This window comes from Styela clava, chromosome 10, assembly GCF_964204865.1.
Source record: "Styela clava chromosome 10, kaStyClav1.hap1.2, whole genome shotgun sequence".
Taxonomy (NCBI): Eukaryota; Metazoa; Chordata; class Ascidiacea; order Stolidobranchia; family Styelidae; genus Styela; species Styela clava.
The window spans coordinates 17817703-17838652 of record NC_135259.1 but is presented as its reverse complement, the minus strand read 5'-3'; the positions used below and the strand labels follow the sequence as shown (position 1 = coordinate 17838652).

At 36.7% G+C, this 20950-nt stretch overlaps 2 protein-coding genes across 2 annotated transcripts; both read left to right on the top strand.

Moving 5' to 3' along the window:
• Positions 1-4172: 4172 nt before the first annotated feature.
• LOC144428039 (zinc finger BED domain-containing protein 4-like) lies at positions 4173-4877 on the top strand. The gene has a single exon (XM_078116684.1). It carries the CDS (start codon positions 4173-4175, stop codon positions 4875-4877), a length of 705 nt encoding a protein of 234 aa, XP_077972810.1.
• Positions 4878-4964: 87 nt separating this feature from the next.
• LOC144428038 (zinc finger BED domain-containing protein 4-like) lies at positions 4965-6062 on the top strand. Its single transcript, XM_078116683.1, has one exon. The coding sequence runs from the start codon at positions 4965-4967 to the stop codon at positions 6060-6062; it is 1098 nt and encodes a 365-aa protein (XP_077972809.1).
• The last annotated feature ends 14888 nt before the right edge of the window (positions 6063-20950 follow it).

Sequence of the window (20950 nt, the reverse complement as noted above, 5' to 3'; positions counted from 1 at the left end):
CGTTTATGGCAAATAAGCGCATCTTTCTCACTTTAATTTGAGAGTTAATTTAAAAAAATTGAATTTTATGTAAAAATGTTTGTTTCATATTCGTCAGTTAATTTTGTACTCACATACGGCATAAGCATTATCTACGCCTAGTATTTGAGTGCGAGATTTCGCAAAATTCATTTAATTTTTACTTCATTTGTTGTTGTTTACTTTTACGCTGCTTTTATTATTGTTGTTTGTCGTCTAGTATTAGTTGAGTGCGTTCGCAATCACTTTAATTATCACATATTGCGCACCGCTTGTTTGTTTGTTGTAGTCTACACTTCTCGGTATTTTCTAATACAGATATAGTAGAAACTGTAGTTTATGTTCAAACTACACATCCACATTCAAGTATTTACGCCCGAATTATCTTTCGTGTATTTTTTGAAATTTACATCAATTGGATTGTTTGGGGTAAGTGGGCACGTGTTTACGTCTCAAATCTTTTTTCGATTTTGCCCACTTACTTATTTTCCGTATATCTGTTTGTTTTGCTATGTATTGTTTTGTTGTGACGAAAAATTGAAATAAAAACTTACTTACTAAAAAGTTTGGATCGCTCGAATTTGGATCTAAGAAAACCCAATTACTCAAATTTGATCTGAAATGTGACTTAATTGAATCTTGGTGGACCTGTTATGTAACTATTTAACCATAGCCTTTTTACGTGAAACGCATTCATGTAATCTGCTAAGGTATACAGACTTTCGCCTTAGACACTCTGGCCAATAGACTTTTCAAACCACTAGACGGTTCGAGTTATGACTTCGATTTTCTTTTGCCTCGGAATCGTTTAAAAATAATGTATATGTGAATTCATTGAACGATGTTAGGATTGTACCAGTACCCGAAAGTTGTCGTGCAGTATATGCTGCTAGGACAACAATAAACATCTATACAAATGAATACTCAAATCCACATGTTATTGTGGATTCTCCAATCCCTAGAAGGCTGAAAGCCAGAATCCTTACTAAAACCTTTCATACCACCTTGTGGTCAGAAAAGTCAGTGAAGGATCGTCTGGGGCACAGAAAGTCTGTAAGCCATCTGCGGGTATCAAATGTGTATTCATTCATTGCTGAATTTTTTTTTTTATATAATTCAAATTAAATAACCAACGCTATCTTTGTTGTTATGTATGTTCTCTATACAACTTGAACAATAATTTTAACAATCACTACAATTAGTTAAAAGCCAACATTCAGTAAGAGTATTATGTGTATAAGTTTATTTTGACTCCATAATTAGCATAAAAGTCAATAAAATTATTGACAAAAACAAAATAAAACTGTTTCCAGAATCAGTACATAATATAGTTTAGATTTGAGTATTTGCACCCCTTGCCTAAAGTGCAGTTGAGCAATAGTATATTTGATTCCTGCAAACTAAAGCAAATCATTGCAAAATGTTATCACCAAATTTGTGTGGATGGTTTATTCAATATTATATTAATTATAATAAGCATGGCATGACGACATATATTCCAGAATTTTTCCGATTGTTTGTTTACGTCAATCATCAAACGCACAGTGGCTATTCAGTTCACTGTTTTGCTTTTGAATAAATTGCGCGCAACCTGATTGCAAAGTGAGACGCCCGAATAGTGACCGTCGTCCATACTCATGTTTATTTTTTTAGGTTGGTGACTTATTTTGCTTTTATGCTTTGTTCTTTTTAGGTTGAAACACTTAAGTAAGTCGGTTAAGGCGTCGATGGGCTTTATTGTTAGTGTTTATAAATGCATCGTCGTCGTAGTTGATTAGCATAAGTTTTGTGTATGGAATCCATTTGTATTTAATTTACGTGTGTCCAAGAAACCTTCATCATATCGTTTCATTTCATTATTTCTGCAAGCAGTGTACCAATATTGAGGCAACTAATTTTGTTAGCAAATTTTACGCCAAGTCGTGCAAAGGGACTGAAGCCAAAGGGCAGAGGGTATATTTACTTGGCTAACACAGACAGTCCCCGAACTTTTTTAGAACTAAAATGAAGAAAATTGGAATAAAATTATGGCCCAACACTAACCTGGTACACACACTACGGTTGTACCATAATTTTTATATGGCCGGTATAAAAATATTTTTATATGGTGGTACTAACCATTGGTTCCCAACCGCCGGTCCGCTTACCGGTGACGGTCCACGAAGCTTTTTCCGGTTCGCGTAAAATTTCGTTGTTTTGTTGATATATGCTGTCTCAATCGCTTCACCGAAGACCAGGTTGCGTTGGTTTATTACGCAATCGCGACATCTTGGCGCCAAGCAATCACACTTTTCGCTGTTTCACCTCCGATTCATCACGAATGCGCTCCATCAAATCCCGCAGGATTCAGGAACCTAAAAATGGGCACGCGTGCTTTTTCAGTTCTGCATGACCATCCAAACGTTGTGCATTTTTTTTTGTTTGAAACAGTCAAGAACAGTATAATATTCCAGTAAGATATGAGCTTGTTGTGACCATGCGGGTGGTCATGAGGCACGCAAAAAAACATGGCCGCAGAGATATATTCCCAGTATTTTGAGCCTGGTGCCAAGTTACCAACGACTTTGTCATTGTAATATAAATTCATTTCAATTGAGGCGTCGATCAACTGCAGAGGAATTAATATGACAAACCCGATGAAGAAGAGAAAGCTTGATCAAAATTGTGATTCTACTTAACAGTCCAGATTTAAAAAAATAATTACTGTCGCAATTTTGGATATCTCTTATAACGAATACTCATCGCTAAGTAATCGAGAAATTAAACTGTTGTCCGTGTTTTCAACCAGTTGCTAGGTTATGCAAAAAAAACATTTTCATCACTAGCTTTGATTAAAACGAAGAAAAGAAATCGGCTAAACGCCGCTGAAGAGCTACGTGTTGCAGAAACTTTTTTGTGGCTTCGTTTGCAATCCTATATTGGAAACGAAACAGCAGCAAAATTCTCACTAGAGTTAATTGTGTTTGTACACGATTTGGCATGTACGTGTTTTTTATGTGAGATGTTTCAGGCGTGCCTTTCTTACGCATAATGGGTGCCCAGCACTGCTTTTTATTACACAAATATATGGTAATATTTTATGTTTCACTCATTTCCACTTTTGGTCGGCACGGTATTTGATAGTTTTTCTTCGTGTGAAATGTTTTTAAGTGTGCCTTTTTTTGTCTAGAAGCATATTGCGCACCCGACATTGCAATATATTACGCAAATATATGTTATTCTTTTCTGTTCCGGCCATTTTAATTTTTTTCCGGTCCGCGAGTACATTTAATTTTTCCGGTCCGCGAGTACATTTAATTTTACCGTACATTTTTTTACATTTTTTACATTTTTTTTAATTTTTTTGGCTTTTTTCAAGCGCGTTTGGCGTCAGAATTTCCGTTTGGCTTTTTGGCGTTTTTTTTTGGCTTTTTTCAAGTCTATTCTAGTGTCTAGCCTGAAATTCTTTACCGGTACTTTTAAAAAACAGATTGTTGTATGCGATGAATCATAATGATGGTTTGAAACACATACCCCATTTTACAGACGCCAACTCGCAAAAGCATTCTTAAAATAGAGTTGACAATTTTGCAATGGTAAAGTATAAGGAGAATTTTCCGAGGGTCAAAGGTCGGGGAAAGGTCCATGGGAACTTTACTTTCTATTTGTGTGCCTCACTGAATGACATGATGGCTTTACGTCTTCATCATCATCATCATCAGTACGTTGCCAAGGGCTGAAAATCTGACTAATCATGGGGCTTTTGTACTTGGTAAAATTGTTGGCTTTTTCTGGCTTTTTTGTGTCTTGATTTGGCTTTTTTTGATCGCTGGGATCTGGCAACCCTGGGGACGAGTCCGGCATTACAGAGATTCGGCGAATCCGAGTAATAGGTCATGGACTCGAGTCGAATCCGCCGAGTCCGTGACGTCACAATGAAAACGGCAAAAACACGGTTTCAATTGTGACGCAACAATGCGCGATCGGTGACGTACTGTTTTCTTGCCATGCTTCGCGTACAGCTCAGTTACCGACTAATTGCGTGAATCTTTTGGATGATTGTATAATAAGCTACTCAAGGTTGATTGTTTTTGATAAGATTTACGGGTGGAATTAGCTTGCTTTTGGCAACTTTACTTCAAGAAGGTTTCCGCTTCTGCTGGTTGTCTGTTGCGATGTCATCACCGAATACAAAGTCACTTGCGTGGCAGTATTTTAAAATTTGTGAAGATGACTGTTCGAAGGCCGAATGTGGCATTTGCGCAACTAAAATTAGTCGTGGGAAATGCAAATCTTCTTATACAACGAGTTCAATGCTTAAGCACTTGTCAACTTGCCATCAGGTTTTCGAAAAACCAGATGGATCTAAGAGAGTCAACGTCGAAAGTACTGCTGCTGCAGAATGCAGCAGTCGCCAACCCACCATTGTCGAAGCCTTGTCAAAACGTAAATTGTATGACAATTCACACCCCGTTTCTCGATGCTTAACATCCAAAATTGGCGAGATGATTGCTCTAGATTTTATGCCGTATTCGATGGTGGAAAATGTGGGGTTTTTGCGGCTTGTGAAAGAACTGAATGCTAGGTACACTATTCCGTCTCGAAAATATTTTTCCAACACCGTTGTTCCAGGAATACATGATAAAGTGACAAATAAGATCAAGGAATTGTTGAAAAGTGCCGTTGGACCCATATGGGCTACAACAGATGAATGGACAAGTCTTCAAAATGATTCGTTCATGAGTATAACCTCCAATTTTCTTATCTGGAACAAGGGTGATTTACACCGTGTTACGCCCGTTCTTTCCTGTTCTGAGCTCGTGGGCTCGCAAACCGTAGAATTGCTGCTGTCAGAAATACGAAGACAAGAAAGTGAGTGAGGCGTATCGTTTGCTACAATAACATCCGACAATGCCTCGGATGTGATAAAGGCATTAAAGGACGGGGAGATTTTCAATATCCGATGTATGGCACACACTTTGAACTTGATCGTTCACGACGCTATCAGATCAAACATTGATGTGAAAGATATCGTGGCTGATGCCCGTTCTATAATTGCCCACTATAACCGCTCATCTCGCGACGCTCGTGCTCTCAGGGAATGTCAGAAAAGGCTGAATGCACCAGAACATAAATTGCAACAAGACGTGAGTACCAGATGGAACTCTACATACTACGCGCTGGAGCGAATGGTGGAACAGAGAGAAGTTATTAATGATATGTCCTTCAGGGGAATTGGTAATACTCTGTCACCTAACCAGTGGAGAATGGCTTCATCTTTAATTCGAGTTTTGAAGTTATTTGACATAGCGACCAAGGAAGTTTGTACTGAGGAGGCGACAATAGCAAGCATTCTACCAGTAAAAGAGAATTTGTTGAAAAGATTGGAAGCATTCATTGGTGACAGCGATATTTATGGACTCGACAATTTTCTGAATAGCCTCAAAAGTGGTATAAAACGGAGATTTAGCGTTCCTGGAAATGGACCTCAGACCCGAGACGCATACTTTCAGAACCAGGCCTCATATAACCGTTGTTTATTGGCTACAATACTTGATCCAAGATTAAAGTTGTCATGGTGCTCAACTATCAATCGGCAAGAAATCGAACGGCTGCTTGTTACTGAAGTGAAGAAGTTTGCCACGGATAGTGTTGAACTCTACGAAGGGACTGAATTATATCAATCATCATCATCAGAAGAGGCCGAAGATAGTGTGGTCTTCGGTGCACCTGAGAACGCGGGTCTTGTCAGGGAACAGGTGGATATGGATGCTGATATTGTAACTGCTGTCAGGCAATATCTTGCTGCACCTACTCTTAAAAGGCACAAGTCTCCACTTGTTTTTTGGCCACAATACAGAAATGAATGCCAGGCGATGTTCGCTCTAGCCGTAAGCTTGCTTTCATGCCCGCCTACTTCCGTCAATTCTGAGCGTCTTTTTAGCACAGCTGGCGTTGTAACGTCGCCGTTACGTAACCGTCTGAAACCAAAAAACGTCGAAATTTTAACATTCTTGCATGTCAATCTAAAGAAACTCAATTTTGACTACAATACGCTTGCATGATTTTAGATGCTATTAGCTATAAAACTGTTATTTCGCAAGTAGCACACATAATTTCGTTGCTTTTAGCAAATTTTTCTTGCTTTCTTATTTTTCAAGAAGCAAATTGCATGCAATAAACTGTAATTAAAACGTGTTAATAAATTTTTCCTTGGGGATGCTCTCCTATCTGTTTTGTTTACGAAGAGTAATTTATTGGTTCGCGCACCAAAAGTAGCCTTGATGTTTTTATTGGGATATGGTCACTAGCGACGAAATGACTGAAATGTCTGATAAGCCCCTGTGTTACAATATGTGCGTATGTTTTTAGAGATCTCTCACGTGACGAATCACATTATTTTGTAAAAATATTGCTTATACTGACTTTTATAACGGTAAAATCGCATAATGGAGGCGTCAATTATGTAAAACAAAATTGAATAGGGACTCGGTAAAAATGGCGTGGACTCGAAATCGAATCCGAGTCGCAAAAATGCATGGATTCGACTCGAATCCGAGTCCGGATCCGAATCTTGTCCCATCCCTATAAAATAGTCATTATGTCGAGTGACCAATACGCAGAGCTCTAAATGAATTTATAAGTCAAGTGCACGAGGCCTTGATCCCAGTGGAATGATTCTCACTCAGGTAACCATATTGATTTAGAAATTTACAAACAAATTGTGTGGAAAACGATTGATCAATCTTAAATGAAACAGGCTCAATTTATCTTGACTCTTAACTTTCCTATCCTAAGATTTTTAATGGAAAACCTACCATGTAATTCCTTTTAATCATGCATTACAAATTCACTAACCTCACTTCTTAGGTAAGTCACCTCCAATATACAATAAGCAAAGAAAACTTTTGTAAATATCCATGAAGTATAACTTGTAAGGAGATGTCTAAACTCACACAAAACGGTTACATATTGACTTCTAGTTTGAGTCGTGACCCATAAAATTCTATTATATCTTTTTCGTGCTTAGAAAGTTGATATACTTTAAGTTGATATTGGAGTGCTACCAATGTTCATATGTCAACAGGGGCGTAGCCAGGGTGCTGGTCTGAACCAGTCTGTGTTTATGCAATTTCAAATCATCAATGGTTCGATGCCGCTGCTGGGTTTCAATGCTGCTGCTAAACTCCCATACTTTCCTATGGATGAGAAAACACCCTTGCTTGTACCAACAACAATAAAACCACTACTATTATTGCGCCTAAATCTGCATGTGGATTTGATGTGAAAATCACAATAAGTACGGTAGTGAAGACTTACCGACACCTCTTCTACGGAATCGCTGAGCGAATTTGTTTATATCATCCTGCAAGGCGGCAGGATCATTATGGGCTGATCACTTATTATTCAGTGAGATAAAACTCAAAAAGGGACCTGAAATCTGAATAGTCTAAATTCTACGACCTCGCGCTCCACGAATTACAAGGGGGGAGTTATTTAACTTTCTATTTTCATTTTGCCAGATTTATAATGACTAGAAAAATTTGCCTTTTCTAGTTATGTTTACGAATACTTGTTGATTTCATTTCATTTTTGATTACATAGGTTTAGCTAAATAATATATGACTTCCCCACCTAATGCATCTGCATTATCCGTAAAGTGGACACTGAAATTTATCCGCAATATTTGACAGAAGAAACACGCAGAAGCTGTGTTTGTGGGAACATGTTTAGTACATGAAGTTGATGGTTTCTTTCGTAGCAATGACCTATCGAAACAACCAGTTTCATGATGACTTAGCTGAGGCGTGACAAGCTGGTGCGACCCGCCAGCATTGACAGAGCTATTGATGGCCAGACCAAAGGCAAACGCTTTTCACTTTGCCAGAGAACGGACAATCTCGTGTTGGGAACTTACCGCGTCAGATCACGCCTGTGAACCATTCTAACGTCGGCAGATAGACGTAGAATTTTCATTCTCCACCGTTAGCGGTATTTACTCTGGTATTTAATGAGTCGAACAGACATACGTACGAACCTGACACTCGTAAAATCAAGCAACACTCCGGACGACAGCGAGGCGCATAATAGAAGCCACCAACCAAGAGTATCAAGAAATAGCTAGTTCTATACACGGTTTGCACACGGCAAGTGGGGTTTGATTGTGGAAAAGGGATTCAATTAACCTAGTTTTATTTTTCTCGCCGCATTCAAACCTGGCCATGTGAATGTAAGTCATGCTTTAACATAAGCATGCCTGTAGGTGTAGGCGACTAGGACCTCCGCTAAGACATGAGGCACCTCAGTAAACCGTTACCATACACACAATTGTACTTATAACGACAGAATATTGCAATGACCTGGATGTCGAAACTGCCAGTTCGTTTTGAGTGGATGGGTATACTGGGGCGGTGGGAACACTGAGGGCTAATAATAGACCTTATTCAATAAAAACCCATCCTACGCGCAAAAAATATAGTGATGTAAACAAAACAATTTTAACATTAGTTTTTATGGGGAATGTGATCACTAGAGCAGAAATTTGCATTTTTTGTAATTTTCTAGATATCTTTCATTGTAGACTCGGGAGTTTTGGGGATAGAATATTTTTTACATTTTTTTTGATATTTTTATCACGATAAACATGGTCAAGATTTTTGATAGTCGTTCATTAAAATTTTAATGAGCGCGGTGTTTCCGATGACGGCGTTCTCACTATACCATGACATTCTGCCAACGCTTCATACTCTGTGGGATATGCGCTAATGTCGCTTTGGGTACGGTACCGGTACTGGAAGCGTTTAACATTGACAATCTATAATAACTCATACCATTTCTATTACGTTTGTTACTTATCGATCTTAAGATCGGTAAGTATGTTGATAGGTATTTGTCTGTCTGTTAGATGAACGCGAAATCTCAAGAAGGCGAGGTTGAATATGCTCCAAATTTTGCAAGTGCATTCATCATATCTCGGACCAGAAGCCTATTGATTTGGATGAATTATGTCGTATAATTAGCTAGTTATTGATTAATTAGTGATGGGACAAGCGGTGTCACTATAGAGACATGATTCGAAACCGCAGTTCCAATCGATAAGTCTTCGGTCTCCGACCGATATTCTCGTTTACTGGTTGCACGCATTTATACCTGTACAGCTAGCAATCATTTACTGAAGGCATGCTGACGTGTTATTTAAACTACCGGTACCGTACCAAGGCTGCAAGAGGTGAAAACTAAATTATTTAGTAAATAGGCCTACGAACAAATATGTTGGCCAGCCTGCCAATAGATAGGATAAGTTGTACGGTACCGGTATACAAACAAAGATGAATATCTCCAACCTATAACGATACAAAACCGGGCTCCTAACCACTGTTTTTTTGTAGATTTTCACTTAGTGGACACTCAGCAAGTACAGCAGTTAATTTATATAAAAAAAAAGATTGTAAATCAATAACAAATCAGTAGAAGTCAGCTTGGGTATTCAAACATGTGATGATTGAAGTGAGAAAGAAATTTGAAACCACGTTTGGGATATTCCATTAAATAACAATGGAAAAGGTACATTGGAATCAGTCGAGCTTCAAATGCTAATGGCATTAAAAAAAACGGTTTTCAGTGTCGTACTGTGATTTCTTTTAAGCGAATGAAATTTCTAAAAGCAACGGCATTTCATCTATTTTCTTACAGAAATTTGCAAGCGACCAAATAATGAGAACAGCAAATTCTTCAAGTCGATATTCATTTCTAAGAATAAGATTCTCAATATTGATATTAAAACCTTTTGAATATTTGAGCCATCCGTTGTCAATACTATCATTAGATTCTTTTCAAACAACTTTGGTCGAATCTCACACGTTAGCTGTTAAGTTTGTTATGAACAAGCCGTCACACAGAATTAAAGATGTATTCATGTATCGGTTCGATTGGCACAAGCACAAGAATCTCAATCAAATCCGTCTTATTCACGCGAAACCGCGTAATTCCTTTTATACCCGCCCAGAAGTTGTTCTTAGTTTAGGGTTTAAAATTGGTAACAATAATTTCAAAATAATTGGTTTAAATGGGATTACTGGTATTGTCCATGAGAAAGTTAGTAATTTAGGCGCGATAATAGTGGAATCGGTGAAAAGTACCATGTTAATGTGTCTACCATCTCACTCAAAGGTAATGAATTGTAAGCAAAGACGAACCGGAAAGATTCCGCTCTCTCCGAGAAGAGTACCGCTATTCATATATTCAAATATCAGAGAAAGCGCTTGTTCGAAGTGATAGGAGTAAAATCATTTTTCCTCAAATTTGACAGCTTGCAATAAATAGATATTTCAAAAGAGTAGGATCGGAGACGTATTTTCTGTAGTCAATACTAATTTCTAAGACTAAAAACTTTCAGTATTCATATTAAAACGTTAGATTTTAAAAATTCGTAATAAAACTTTGAATATTTAAGCCATCCCTTGTGGATACTGATTCAGATTCAATTAAAACAACTTTGGTCGAATCTCACACGTTAGCTGTTAAGTTTGTTATGAATAAGTCGTCACACGTAATTCAAAATGTATTCATGTATCGGTTTGATTGGCACAAGCACAAGCATCTCAGTCAAATCCGCCCTATTCACGCGAAACCGCGTAATTATACCCACCCAGAAGTTCTTAGTTTGAGAATGAGTATTAGATTGAGGCGTCCGGCTGGTGATGTCGAAAAATTGGTTTAAATTAGCTTTATGTGATTCATTGAGAAGGCACTTCCGAGAATTTAAAAAAAATTCTATTGTTGTTTTTTGTTATATTGCAGTGAATGTAAGTAGTGTCAAATTTTTACTGAGTGATATCTACATTTGCCTTAGGTTTACTATAAAATTAAGGCGCCAAATTGAGTGGTATAAATAAATAGTTAAAATGAGAGAATTTAGTAGACTGTTTTTTTGTAATGTCTGTCATGATACATAATATCTTAAAATTTGGTTATGATATCCATATTTTCTACTGTAACGTGTTCCTCCAAAAGTATTAAAATTATTTGATACTTTAATGAAACCAATTTGGGATTTTGGAAAAAAAGTAGCGGCAATACAAATTTACTAGATCTTTGCGCCTGAATTATATTTATGCCTCGTTAAAATGCAAACATTTCATAAAACTCTAGAATGTGTTAATATGAACTAGCAATCGTATTTTATTGTAAATTCATTCATAAACTGGTAAAGTTTTCATAATTCCTCAAACGAAAATATAAATTGAAATCAATATCACGGGTCTCGCATATGTATGAAAGTGGCGTGGGAAGTCCATCGTTGAAATGACAATTCTTGATGTTGTTACAAGAATTTGCTCGGTGTAAGGCTTCTCGCACTCACTCAGAATAGAACGGTACTCACATCTAAGAAAAATTAAATTACTGGCGGGCAACAACTGAAAGAAACAAAACTAAACTATTTTCTCTCCAAATTGTTACAATTTAGGTAAAGCATGAAATTGTTTTGATGTTTAATTAGATTGGTTGATGTTTTAGTTTTATCTCTTTGGGATTCTTACCCACTACTTAGTAAGCTTCCTAATTACTAGTTCAATTTGCCACAACCTATTCGTGCAAATCTGATTTTCTGATCTTGTTACCATCAAAATAAAATCTAAAAACCGTCTTGATATTGACAGTGACATTCGTCTGGCTATATACGGTGCCTAATATAAGAAAACTAGTCAGACAGTCCCAAGCGCAAGATTTCCATTGATTGTTTAATAAAAAGCTTTGACTTTCTTGCCTGTAGTTTGTTTTTGCGTTCTATGCAAGGTCGTTAATACGCAGTACAATCCAACACGTCTAGTTTTTTGGAGTGATGAACAGGGAGGCCACGAGTGCAAAGAGCCGTCGGAAGGGGGCCACGAGTCATAAAAGGTTGAGAACCACCGGCATAGATACCAAATTGGACTCAGGTATAAGCTTTGCAACGCAAATGTATTGGAATCACCACCAAATTATTTGAAATTGGCACTTCTCCACGGGCCGCAAAAGATTTTCTTGCGGGTCGCACCTGGCCCGCGGTCCGAAGGTTGCGCACCCCTGAGCTAAGGTACGGGGCCACTGGGATGTTAAAAGCTGCTGTAATTATACAGAATTAGGTTCCATTACATTTGAACCCACGACAATTGCACCTGCATACTATTACACATATGAGAATTTTTTGGTTTTACGGATATTTGAACCCATACTAACTCCGAACCCATGTGTTTTAGCACCCGCATATAGATTGAACCCGAGGATATACACATGAGTTCAAATATACGTGAGTTCAAATGTACATGGGTTCAAATGTACGGTCACCACAGAATTATAGTAGTACACCGTGTGATAACAGAAGCGGATTAACGCGAGACTTGAGGTAATTCATGTCAACACGATCAGAAAGGCAGCTAGCTATGAGGTACTAAATTCCACAAAACTGTTGCAATATAAATTTCTTTGTCTGGTGTAGATAGCCATTAATAATTAAAATCATCTTTGAAGTCCAATGAAGATATATATTCAAACAAACAAAAAAATCTATTATTGGTTCAAGTAAATAACTTACCGTAAATTATTATTTAAAATGTGACATTTGCGTAGTCATGTAAACCAAAATCATGTAAACCAAGATTTACGGGTCGTTGCGTCTATACTTTCTGTTTGATTAATATATTGCAGTTATAAACATGTTTTTGTATATAATCTACACGGAAGGAACTGTATTCCCCATATTAAGTGAATGTTGAGACAAGAATAGATGCAATTTCAATGTTTAGAAAACACGCGGGGGGGTCGTACTATTGAAAAATTCTTCGATTTGAATTTGAAGGTTTTGATTTTAGTTACTCCTGGCTAATAATAATCACGAAATAAACTGTACTCCTTCATTTATAATGAAGAGACTAGAACAAGAATAGATGCAATTTCAATGTTTATAAAACACGCGGAGGGTTTTGCACTATTGAAAAATTCGTCGCTAGGAGTTTGAATTTTACTGTAATTGTGTCAGGCAAACTATATCATATGACATATTGAAATTATCTAAAGTTTTAATATACACCATAGGTTCTTAAAGTGCTGCATACGAATCCTCAGGGGGGCCGTGAAAGAAACCTATTGACTCCGTGAGCTATTGGTTTACTCAATAAAACACTGACTTGATTAATTTTGTAACTGTCCAAAGAAGCAATAACGCATTAATAAAATTTGACAACGATAGCGTAGAAATGTGGCAACAAGTTTGTCAGGTATCAAATTTGCGGGGCTGCGTAAGTAATAGTCAATATTATTAGTCTTCACGTGTCCAAACAGGCCTTTTACGTACCTTATAAATCCCTAATTGAATTGGTACTTGCTGTACATGCAAGCTGACCACGAGAACCCAGGTCATTTGGAATATATTTACATAGACAGAACATAATTTTTGTGCAAATTGTCCTGGATTAATGAGTTTTCCGAGTACAATCATTTACAAACAGAAGTTCAGGTGTTAGATAATTTTTCTCCATTTTTATAGGAATAGTTGAGAAATGCATGGGTTCTGTTTATGAAGTCTCCCTGAAAATCGTTTGTTGGTAGCTATGTATACAATTTCCAAGTTTAATTTTCCGACTAGTAGTACCTTGTCACTAAAATCCTACAACTCAGACCACGGGTCGGCAATCGTCAGCATTGAAAGAGCCATTTGGCATTTAATCCGTCAAACTCAAACCTACTCGGAGCCGCAACATCTACTCTAATTTCAGTAGTTTTTAAAAATCACCGAGGAGAAGCCAAATAAATTACGAATATTGCGAAAATTCAGTTCACTACAAAATAAAAAAAACTTGGAAATGGAAAGAAAAATTTCTTTTTGTCAGATTTGAATCACCTTAATGCAATATATTTTTACCGCTCTCGACTTATACTTGTTGTGATGTGTAATTAGAGTACACCCGTAATATTTGAATCAAGATGGCGGACACCGGAACGGAGTATGTGTATCAGGTTAGGGTTAGGCCATAATTTTATTTAAATTTTTTTTTAGTTCTCCTACGAGTTCGGGGACTAGCCAAGTGACTCCCGTAGTATTTTTACCTGAAAATAACCCTAACCAGGTACACATATTACGTTCCGGTGTCCGCCATCTTGGTTCACATACTTCGGGAGTATCAGTGAGTTGTAATAGATTTTATGCCCACGACTTTCATTAAATCCCCACTGCTTCGAACAAAAAAGTACTGTAACCACTTTGATTCACGGAAGCCAGAGCTCCGAGAACAAAGAGCCGCATGCGGCTCCAGAGACATTTTAAAAACTACACTTAATTTGCAGTTTTACAAACAGTATATACTCCTGAATATTTAATTTAAAACTGTCTTAATTCCGACCAAAATCGTGTAAAATGAAATATTCTGATGCATAACACGTAGACGCTGTCAGATCTTGACAGAAAGATATACATCGGTTTAGTGAATTTAGTAAACAATGAAAGTGGCTCTACTTGGCGGTAATTGGTAAGATACCGTAGTTTGGTGTGTTCGTATTTGAAGAGTTTCAATTTGAGTTCTTGAGCAAATTAGGGGCGATCCAGAAGTCTGTGTACCAAAATGGAGGTGACTAATTTTGTTCACCTATTTTACATCACGTTGTATAAAAGGATTGAAACCTATGGGAAGGGGGATATTCACCTGGCTAACACAGACAGTCCCCGAACTTGTAATAGAACTAAAATGAGGAAAATCGAAATAAAATTATGGCCGAGCCCTAACCTGGTACACATACTACGGGAGTACTGGATAAGACAGTTAGAGACGCGGTCGTTTACACGTCAGGATGGATAGAGAGTCATTATCGAATGCGAGAGTTAACAAAACAATATCTGTTGTAAACTTGCCCTGTACTCAATTTCACGCGGACTACATGAAAAATGGCCGAGTAGGGACAAAAATATTTTTAATTAGAGTTCGCGAGATGATGCAAACGATATATGTTGTAAACTTGGCCCCGTAGTGAATTTTATTCGCCGTGACTCACATATAAAATGGCCGAGTTAAGATAAAATAAAAACATTTGAAACTTTTCAAGTGTACGTAGTCCATCAGGCGTGTTACAGTGATTTCAGAATTGTTAGGAAGGTTCTTGCATGTATTTACTCATATAAGATTATGGAGAGTTTTATTTGGAGTTTTTGAGCAGGTTAGGCCGGCAAGATGCATACACGGTCATCTACGCGTCAAGATGGGCCTCTTTTAAAACGACCTATCTGAATCCAGCGGAATTTTAGCAGAAAATTATTCGGTAATTTCTGCAAAGACGGGCCAACGTATAAAATGACCGAGTTAAGATAAAAAAAAAAACATTTAAAACTTTTTAAACGGTACGTAGTTAAGCAGGCGTGTGTGTAACAGGGATTCCGGAGTTGTAAGCTAGGAAGGATTTTGCTTTGATTTCATCATATAAAAGTATGAAAAGTTTCAATTTGAGTTTTTGATATACACGGTCATCTACACGTCTGGATGAGCCTCTCTGGAAATGGCCACAGTAAATCCAGCAGAATTTTAGCAGGAAATGATTCTGCAGTATCTGCAAAGGCCAAGGACCTAGATCGAGAATCCCTGTCGAACGGTTTACACCGGTATTTTAGGTAAGAGTAAATAAAATGATATTTGTAGTGAACCTGGCCCAGTACTGAATTTTAATTTCCGTGGTTTACATATAAAATGTAGAGTAAAAAGGGTAAAAAAAACCATTTAAAACTCCTCAAACGGTGCGCAGTCAAGCAGACGTGTTATAGTGATTCCAGAGTTGTAAGTTAGGCAGATTTTTCTTTGATTTTCACATATAAAAGTGAACACTATTCGAAATGTTGGCGTATCGGGAATTTCACTTTTTCAAAATACGGAACCCTGATTCGAAAGGTTTGCATACGCGAGAGTCCGAAGATAGAGCTGAGGGTGATTTTTTCGGATCTATTGTACAAAGACCTCGCCCATAATGCAATAAATGTGAGATTTAACGAAAATATAACAGAAAACAATAAAGATCTACTTTTCAATGCCCGTAATATCAAAAATCAGTGTGGATATAAACACCTATGGATCCACAATGGTAAAGTAATTAGGAAGAAAAATGATATCAGAACAACAAAAAAAAATTCAGATCAATTTTGAGGATGACCTCTCGAAAATTAAGTAACATCTTTTATATTTTGTATAATTTGTATGACCATACTTACCTATGTATATACACATACATAAGTATGTACAGATAGATCTGCATCCACCCTTTTTTATGCGATACATGCCAAATGACATTGTGTGATAGTATACACTCTCCTTGTTGAAATGTAAGTCCTGGTCCTGAATTGTCCGAATTTTTTCTCCTGAATGACACCAAAATTATCACGAATGCTGAGATCTCCAATTTCACCTTCATATTGAATGACTTTTTTCTAGTCCACCTTAAAATAAGATCGATTCAAAAACACATTAGATCTGGTGGTGTATGCCTATATATTAAAAAAGATTTAAAGACATATGTAGTACATTGTGATATTACGGATCATTACCTATTATATGTAAAAGTGAAAACCAATTCAATTTTCTCACTAAACATATTATAAAAAAAGCATGAAAAATTTATCAATAGACAATTTTAAAAATGAATCTTGCACTTTATTTAAACAGTGGCATACTAATATCCTTGGAGTAAATTCAGAAACACTAAACCCTATTTTCAATAATTTTGTCCATTTGATCAGAGGACTGATCGAAAAACATGCCCCATTGAAAAAACTTTCCAGGAGGGAGGCACGTTTGAAATCCAAACCCTGGCTAACCAAGGGTCTGAGAATATCATTTAGTAACAAAAATACGATATTCACTGGAACAAAACGAAATTCTTCTCCAAACCTACTAACTCACTACAAAAAGTATAGCCGAGTCCTCACCCGGGCAAAAGAAAAAGCCAAACAACTTCACTATCAGTTTTTACTAGCTGACAATAGAAGAGATGTTAAGGCTACTTGGAAAACCATAAGTCAAATTGTAAATAAGAAAAGCAAAATTAGTCAAGTGATAAATGAACTGACTGATATGAAAGGTAAAATAATTGCTGGCAAAACTGAAATTGCAAATAAATTCAATGCATATTTTTCTGATATTGGAAGAAAATTGGCCTCAACAATTAAACCAACATCAGAGTCATTCACAACATCTTTACGCTCACCTGTCCAACACTCCCTCTTTCTTGAAACATCAACAGAAATGGAAGTTTTCAATGCAATAAGTGACCTGAAAAATGGAAAAGCTGTTGGTCCAGATAATATACCAAATTTCTTCCTTAAACATATTGCTGACATTATATGTACCCCACTGGCAACCCTATACAACGCTGCAATGAATTATGGTATATTCCCGGATATCTTAAAATCTGCACGAGTTACACCAGTTATTAAAAAATCTGGTGATAAGACTAAAACTGAGAATTATAGACCCATCTCAATTCTTTCCAGTCTCGCCCTCTTATTTGAGAAGTTGATATACAAAAGGCTAATTCATTTTATCGATAAACATAATTTGCTGAATAAATCCCAATTTTAAAGGGGGCAATCTACTACCCATGCCATACTTGATTTTGTTAATTACTTTCACAAACAATTAGATGATAAACAAAATATATGATGTGTCTTTATAGATCTACAAAAAGCATTTGATACGGTCGACCACAAAATATTATTGCATAAGTCAACTCATTATGGTATGCGAGGTATTCCTTTGAAACCTCTATCTAGGTATTTAACCAATCGAAAACAACTTGTTCAACTATCACATGACACGAAATCGTCAACTTCCTATTACCTGTGGAGTTCCTCAAGGCTCAATTCTTGGAGTATTATTTTTTCTCCTGTATGTAAATGACCTCCCCAATGCCTCAATTCTATTCACAAAACTCTTTGCGGATGACACTGGATTGTCCACGAGCTCCTCATCTATGTCATCATTGCAGGCAAATATAAATAATAAACTCATTAAAGATTAAAATTGGATGGCCAATAATAAATTGTCGATCAACATTGCTAAATCATTTTTCTCAAAAAATTTCTCATAATTGCTTCAAGTAATTCATCCACATCTCCAATTTTCCAGGCCACAAATGACAATCAACTTCTTGAAAGAGTAGAATATTATAAATACCTAGGCATATATATTGATGAAAACCTAAACTGGAATAAACATATTTCAGATTTGTTAAGGAAATTATCACATGCTGTAGGAATTTTGAGTAGAGTTCGTAAACTTCTCCCCTCTCGAGTTCTGCGTATGATATACTCTGCCCTCTTTCAATCTCATATTCATTATGGTTTGTTGGCATGGGGATACTCAGTTACTAATGAATTGTAAAAAGCATAGAAGTTCTACAAAATAAATCTGTAAGAATATTATCTAATTCTCCACCTCGTTCCAGTTGTACCCCTTTGTTTGCTAAATTGGAAATTTTCAAATTCAAAAGACTTGTGTCTTTTTGAAGTTGCAAAAGTAATGCAATAATACTCATCAATTTTATTACCAAGAGCTTTTGATAAATATTTCAAGGCACAGTTTTATGTACATAGCCATCACACCCGATCATCAGCCCAAGTTTTTTTTTTGTTCCAAGATGTAAATCAAAGCGGACACAAAGTACTCTGAGACATACCGAGGGAAAAATTTGGAATGACTTACCGTTTAGTATTAAAGACTCAACATATCCAAATTTTAAAACTCAGTTGCGCAACCATTTACTATCCTTATATTCTTCATGAATGTGTATTGCATTTTTCAAGACCATAGTTTTATTTTAGTGTTTAGTGTTTCCTAGACATGATTGTTGATCTGTACTATTTTTTCATGTTACAATACAATTACCTCACATGTTCATTGAGCTATTTTTACTGTCATGAAGATATCTTTTCGCGTTAGCTACCAGTTTCAGTACTGGTATTTCTTTGGTATCGTAATATTACTAAACCTAATATATATTTTTTAACTTTTCCCAGAAACGTTAACCTAAAAGTGCCGGAACAGCACTGCTTCGATACAAATATTTTTATATTTTTGTAATCTTACTTGTTTTCAATTTTTTATGCTTTGCAGAGATGTCTGATAAAAAAACAATTTGATTGATTGATTTATTGAATTGTTCATCTAGATTCTAGATATAAAGTCTAATTCACTCTCATTGATGTCAAATTAATATTTCCTTCTATTTCTAATCATTCGCTCCCGCTAAATCTAGATCAGAGATTATCAACCTTTTTCCTTATGTGGCTCCCTTTCGTTGCACAAAATTTCATGATTCATTGACTTTTTATGCAAGCACTACAAAAAAAGCAAAAAACTATGCTCGCAAAAATAGACACTTTTATTTTACTAATAAAAATATAATACCCCTCAGTAGTAAAAAAACGTACCATCATGCATTGCTACCACAATCAAAACTTAACTGTAGTGGCACAAATACAACTGAATGTATCAACAACTCCAGAAGTTCTAATAAGTTTGTGGCCCCCCTGGAAGTGTTACTGTGGCCCAGCAGTTGACCAGTGCCCATTGGTTGAGAACCAGTGATCTTGCTTCAAAAAAATATTAACTATTGCAAAAAAACATTGCAACGTCCGCTGTAAAAGATTTCATTGCCACTAAACAATATATTGTATACCAATTTGGATAAACAATATACAATCAGTTCATGTATTCCATAGTTGAGGTATCTTGACGCAGTCATTCAACATTCTCATTACCTTTATTTACAGTCAATTTTCCATCGGTGACGAAAAGGGAAATTTTAAACTGAGAATAACTACAACTATTGATCAAACAAGTGTTGATTTTGCTGCCATGCACAATGGCATGGAGGTAACAGCGCGTGATAGGGACAACGACCGGTGGAGAGATGGAAATTGCGCAAAATCCTACGGCGGTGGCTGGTGGTTCAATCGCTGCACTGATGTCAACTTGAATGGAAAGTTATATGGAGTCACAATGTTCATAAAGAACGTCGGTGACGAGGATGGTCCAGACCAGTGATTCCCAAAGTGGGCGATATCGCCCCCCGGTGGGCGAAAACGATACAGAGGGGGGCGAAAAAGTCAAAGGGGGCGATAGGGGGGCGATTTCGCGAAACCTGTTTTTGCTCGGCGCATTGTGCTCTTTAATTCTGTACTCTGTGTGCATTCGCAGGCTTGAATCACGTGGTCTATTATCACACGCGAAAGGATTGCTGGACTCGTCTCTGCAGTAAGGTACGGTAGTTTGCGTAACCCAGTGGTCGGCAAAATACGGCCGAAGTAAAAAAATCTGGACCGGGACGATTCACTGAATAGACCTATCCTCGAAAATTCTTCCTATACTTTATCATTTTAAAATTTTCGGTGCTTATTTTAAGAGTGGTTTCGCTAGTTGTTGGCTGTAAAATAGGGTATTTGTTTCAAACCATCATTCTAATTCATACCATTCAACAATCTGTTTTTTAAAAGTAACGATGAAGAATTTTAGCCTATAGTCTATCACAGCTATTTCCACACCAATTTTTGATTACTGTATTTAAACTGAAACTCATAGGAAAACAAAGTAATCATTGACTTATATCCAAATTTCCGAAAAACAACTAAAAACTAAGGAATATAATTCAAAAACGCGAAAATGGGGGAATGTTCACGACCACGCCTGAAAGTCTGTCTGAGTGTGTCTGAGCGGATGCGAAAGGGGGTATTGTTACGTTTATTTTTGCATCTTGCTGATTGGCCAATGTCACGATGTAAACAAGGAAGTATATACCCGGGAAAAAATCCGAACGGCGGTTTTGACGATGAATTTATTTTTTTTATTTATAATCTACGCTCGAGGACTAAACTACATTTTTTACGTAACAGAATTTATCGTGAGACACGTTTAGACTAAATTTTATTATATCCTAAAAAATT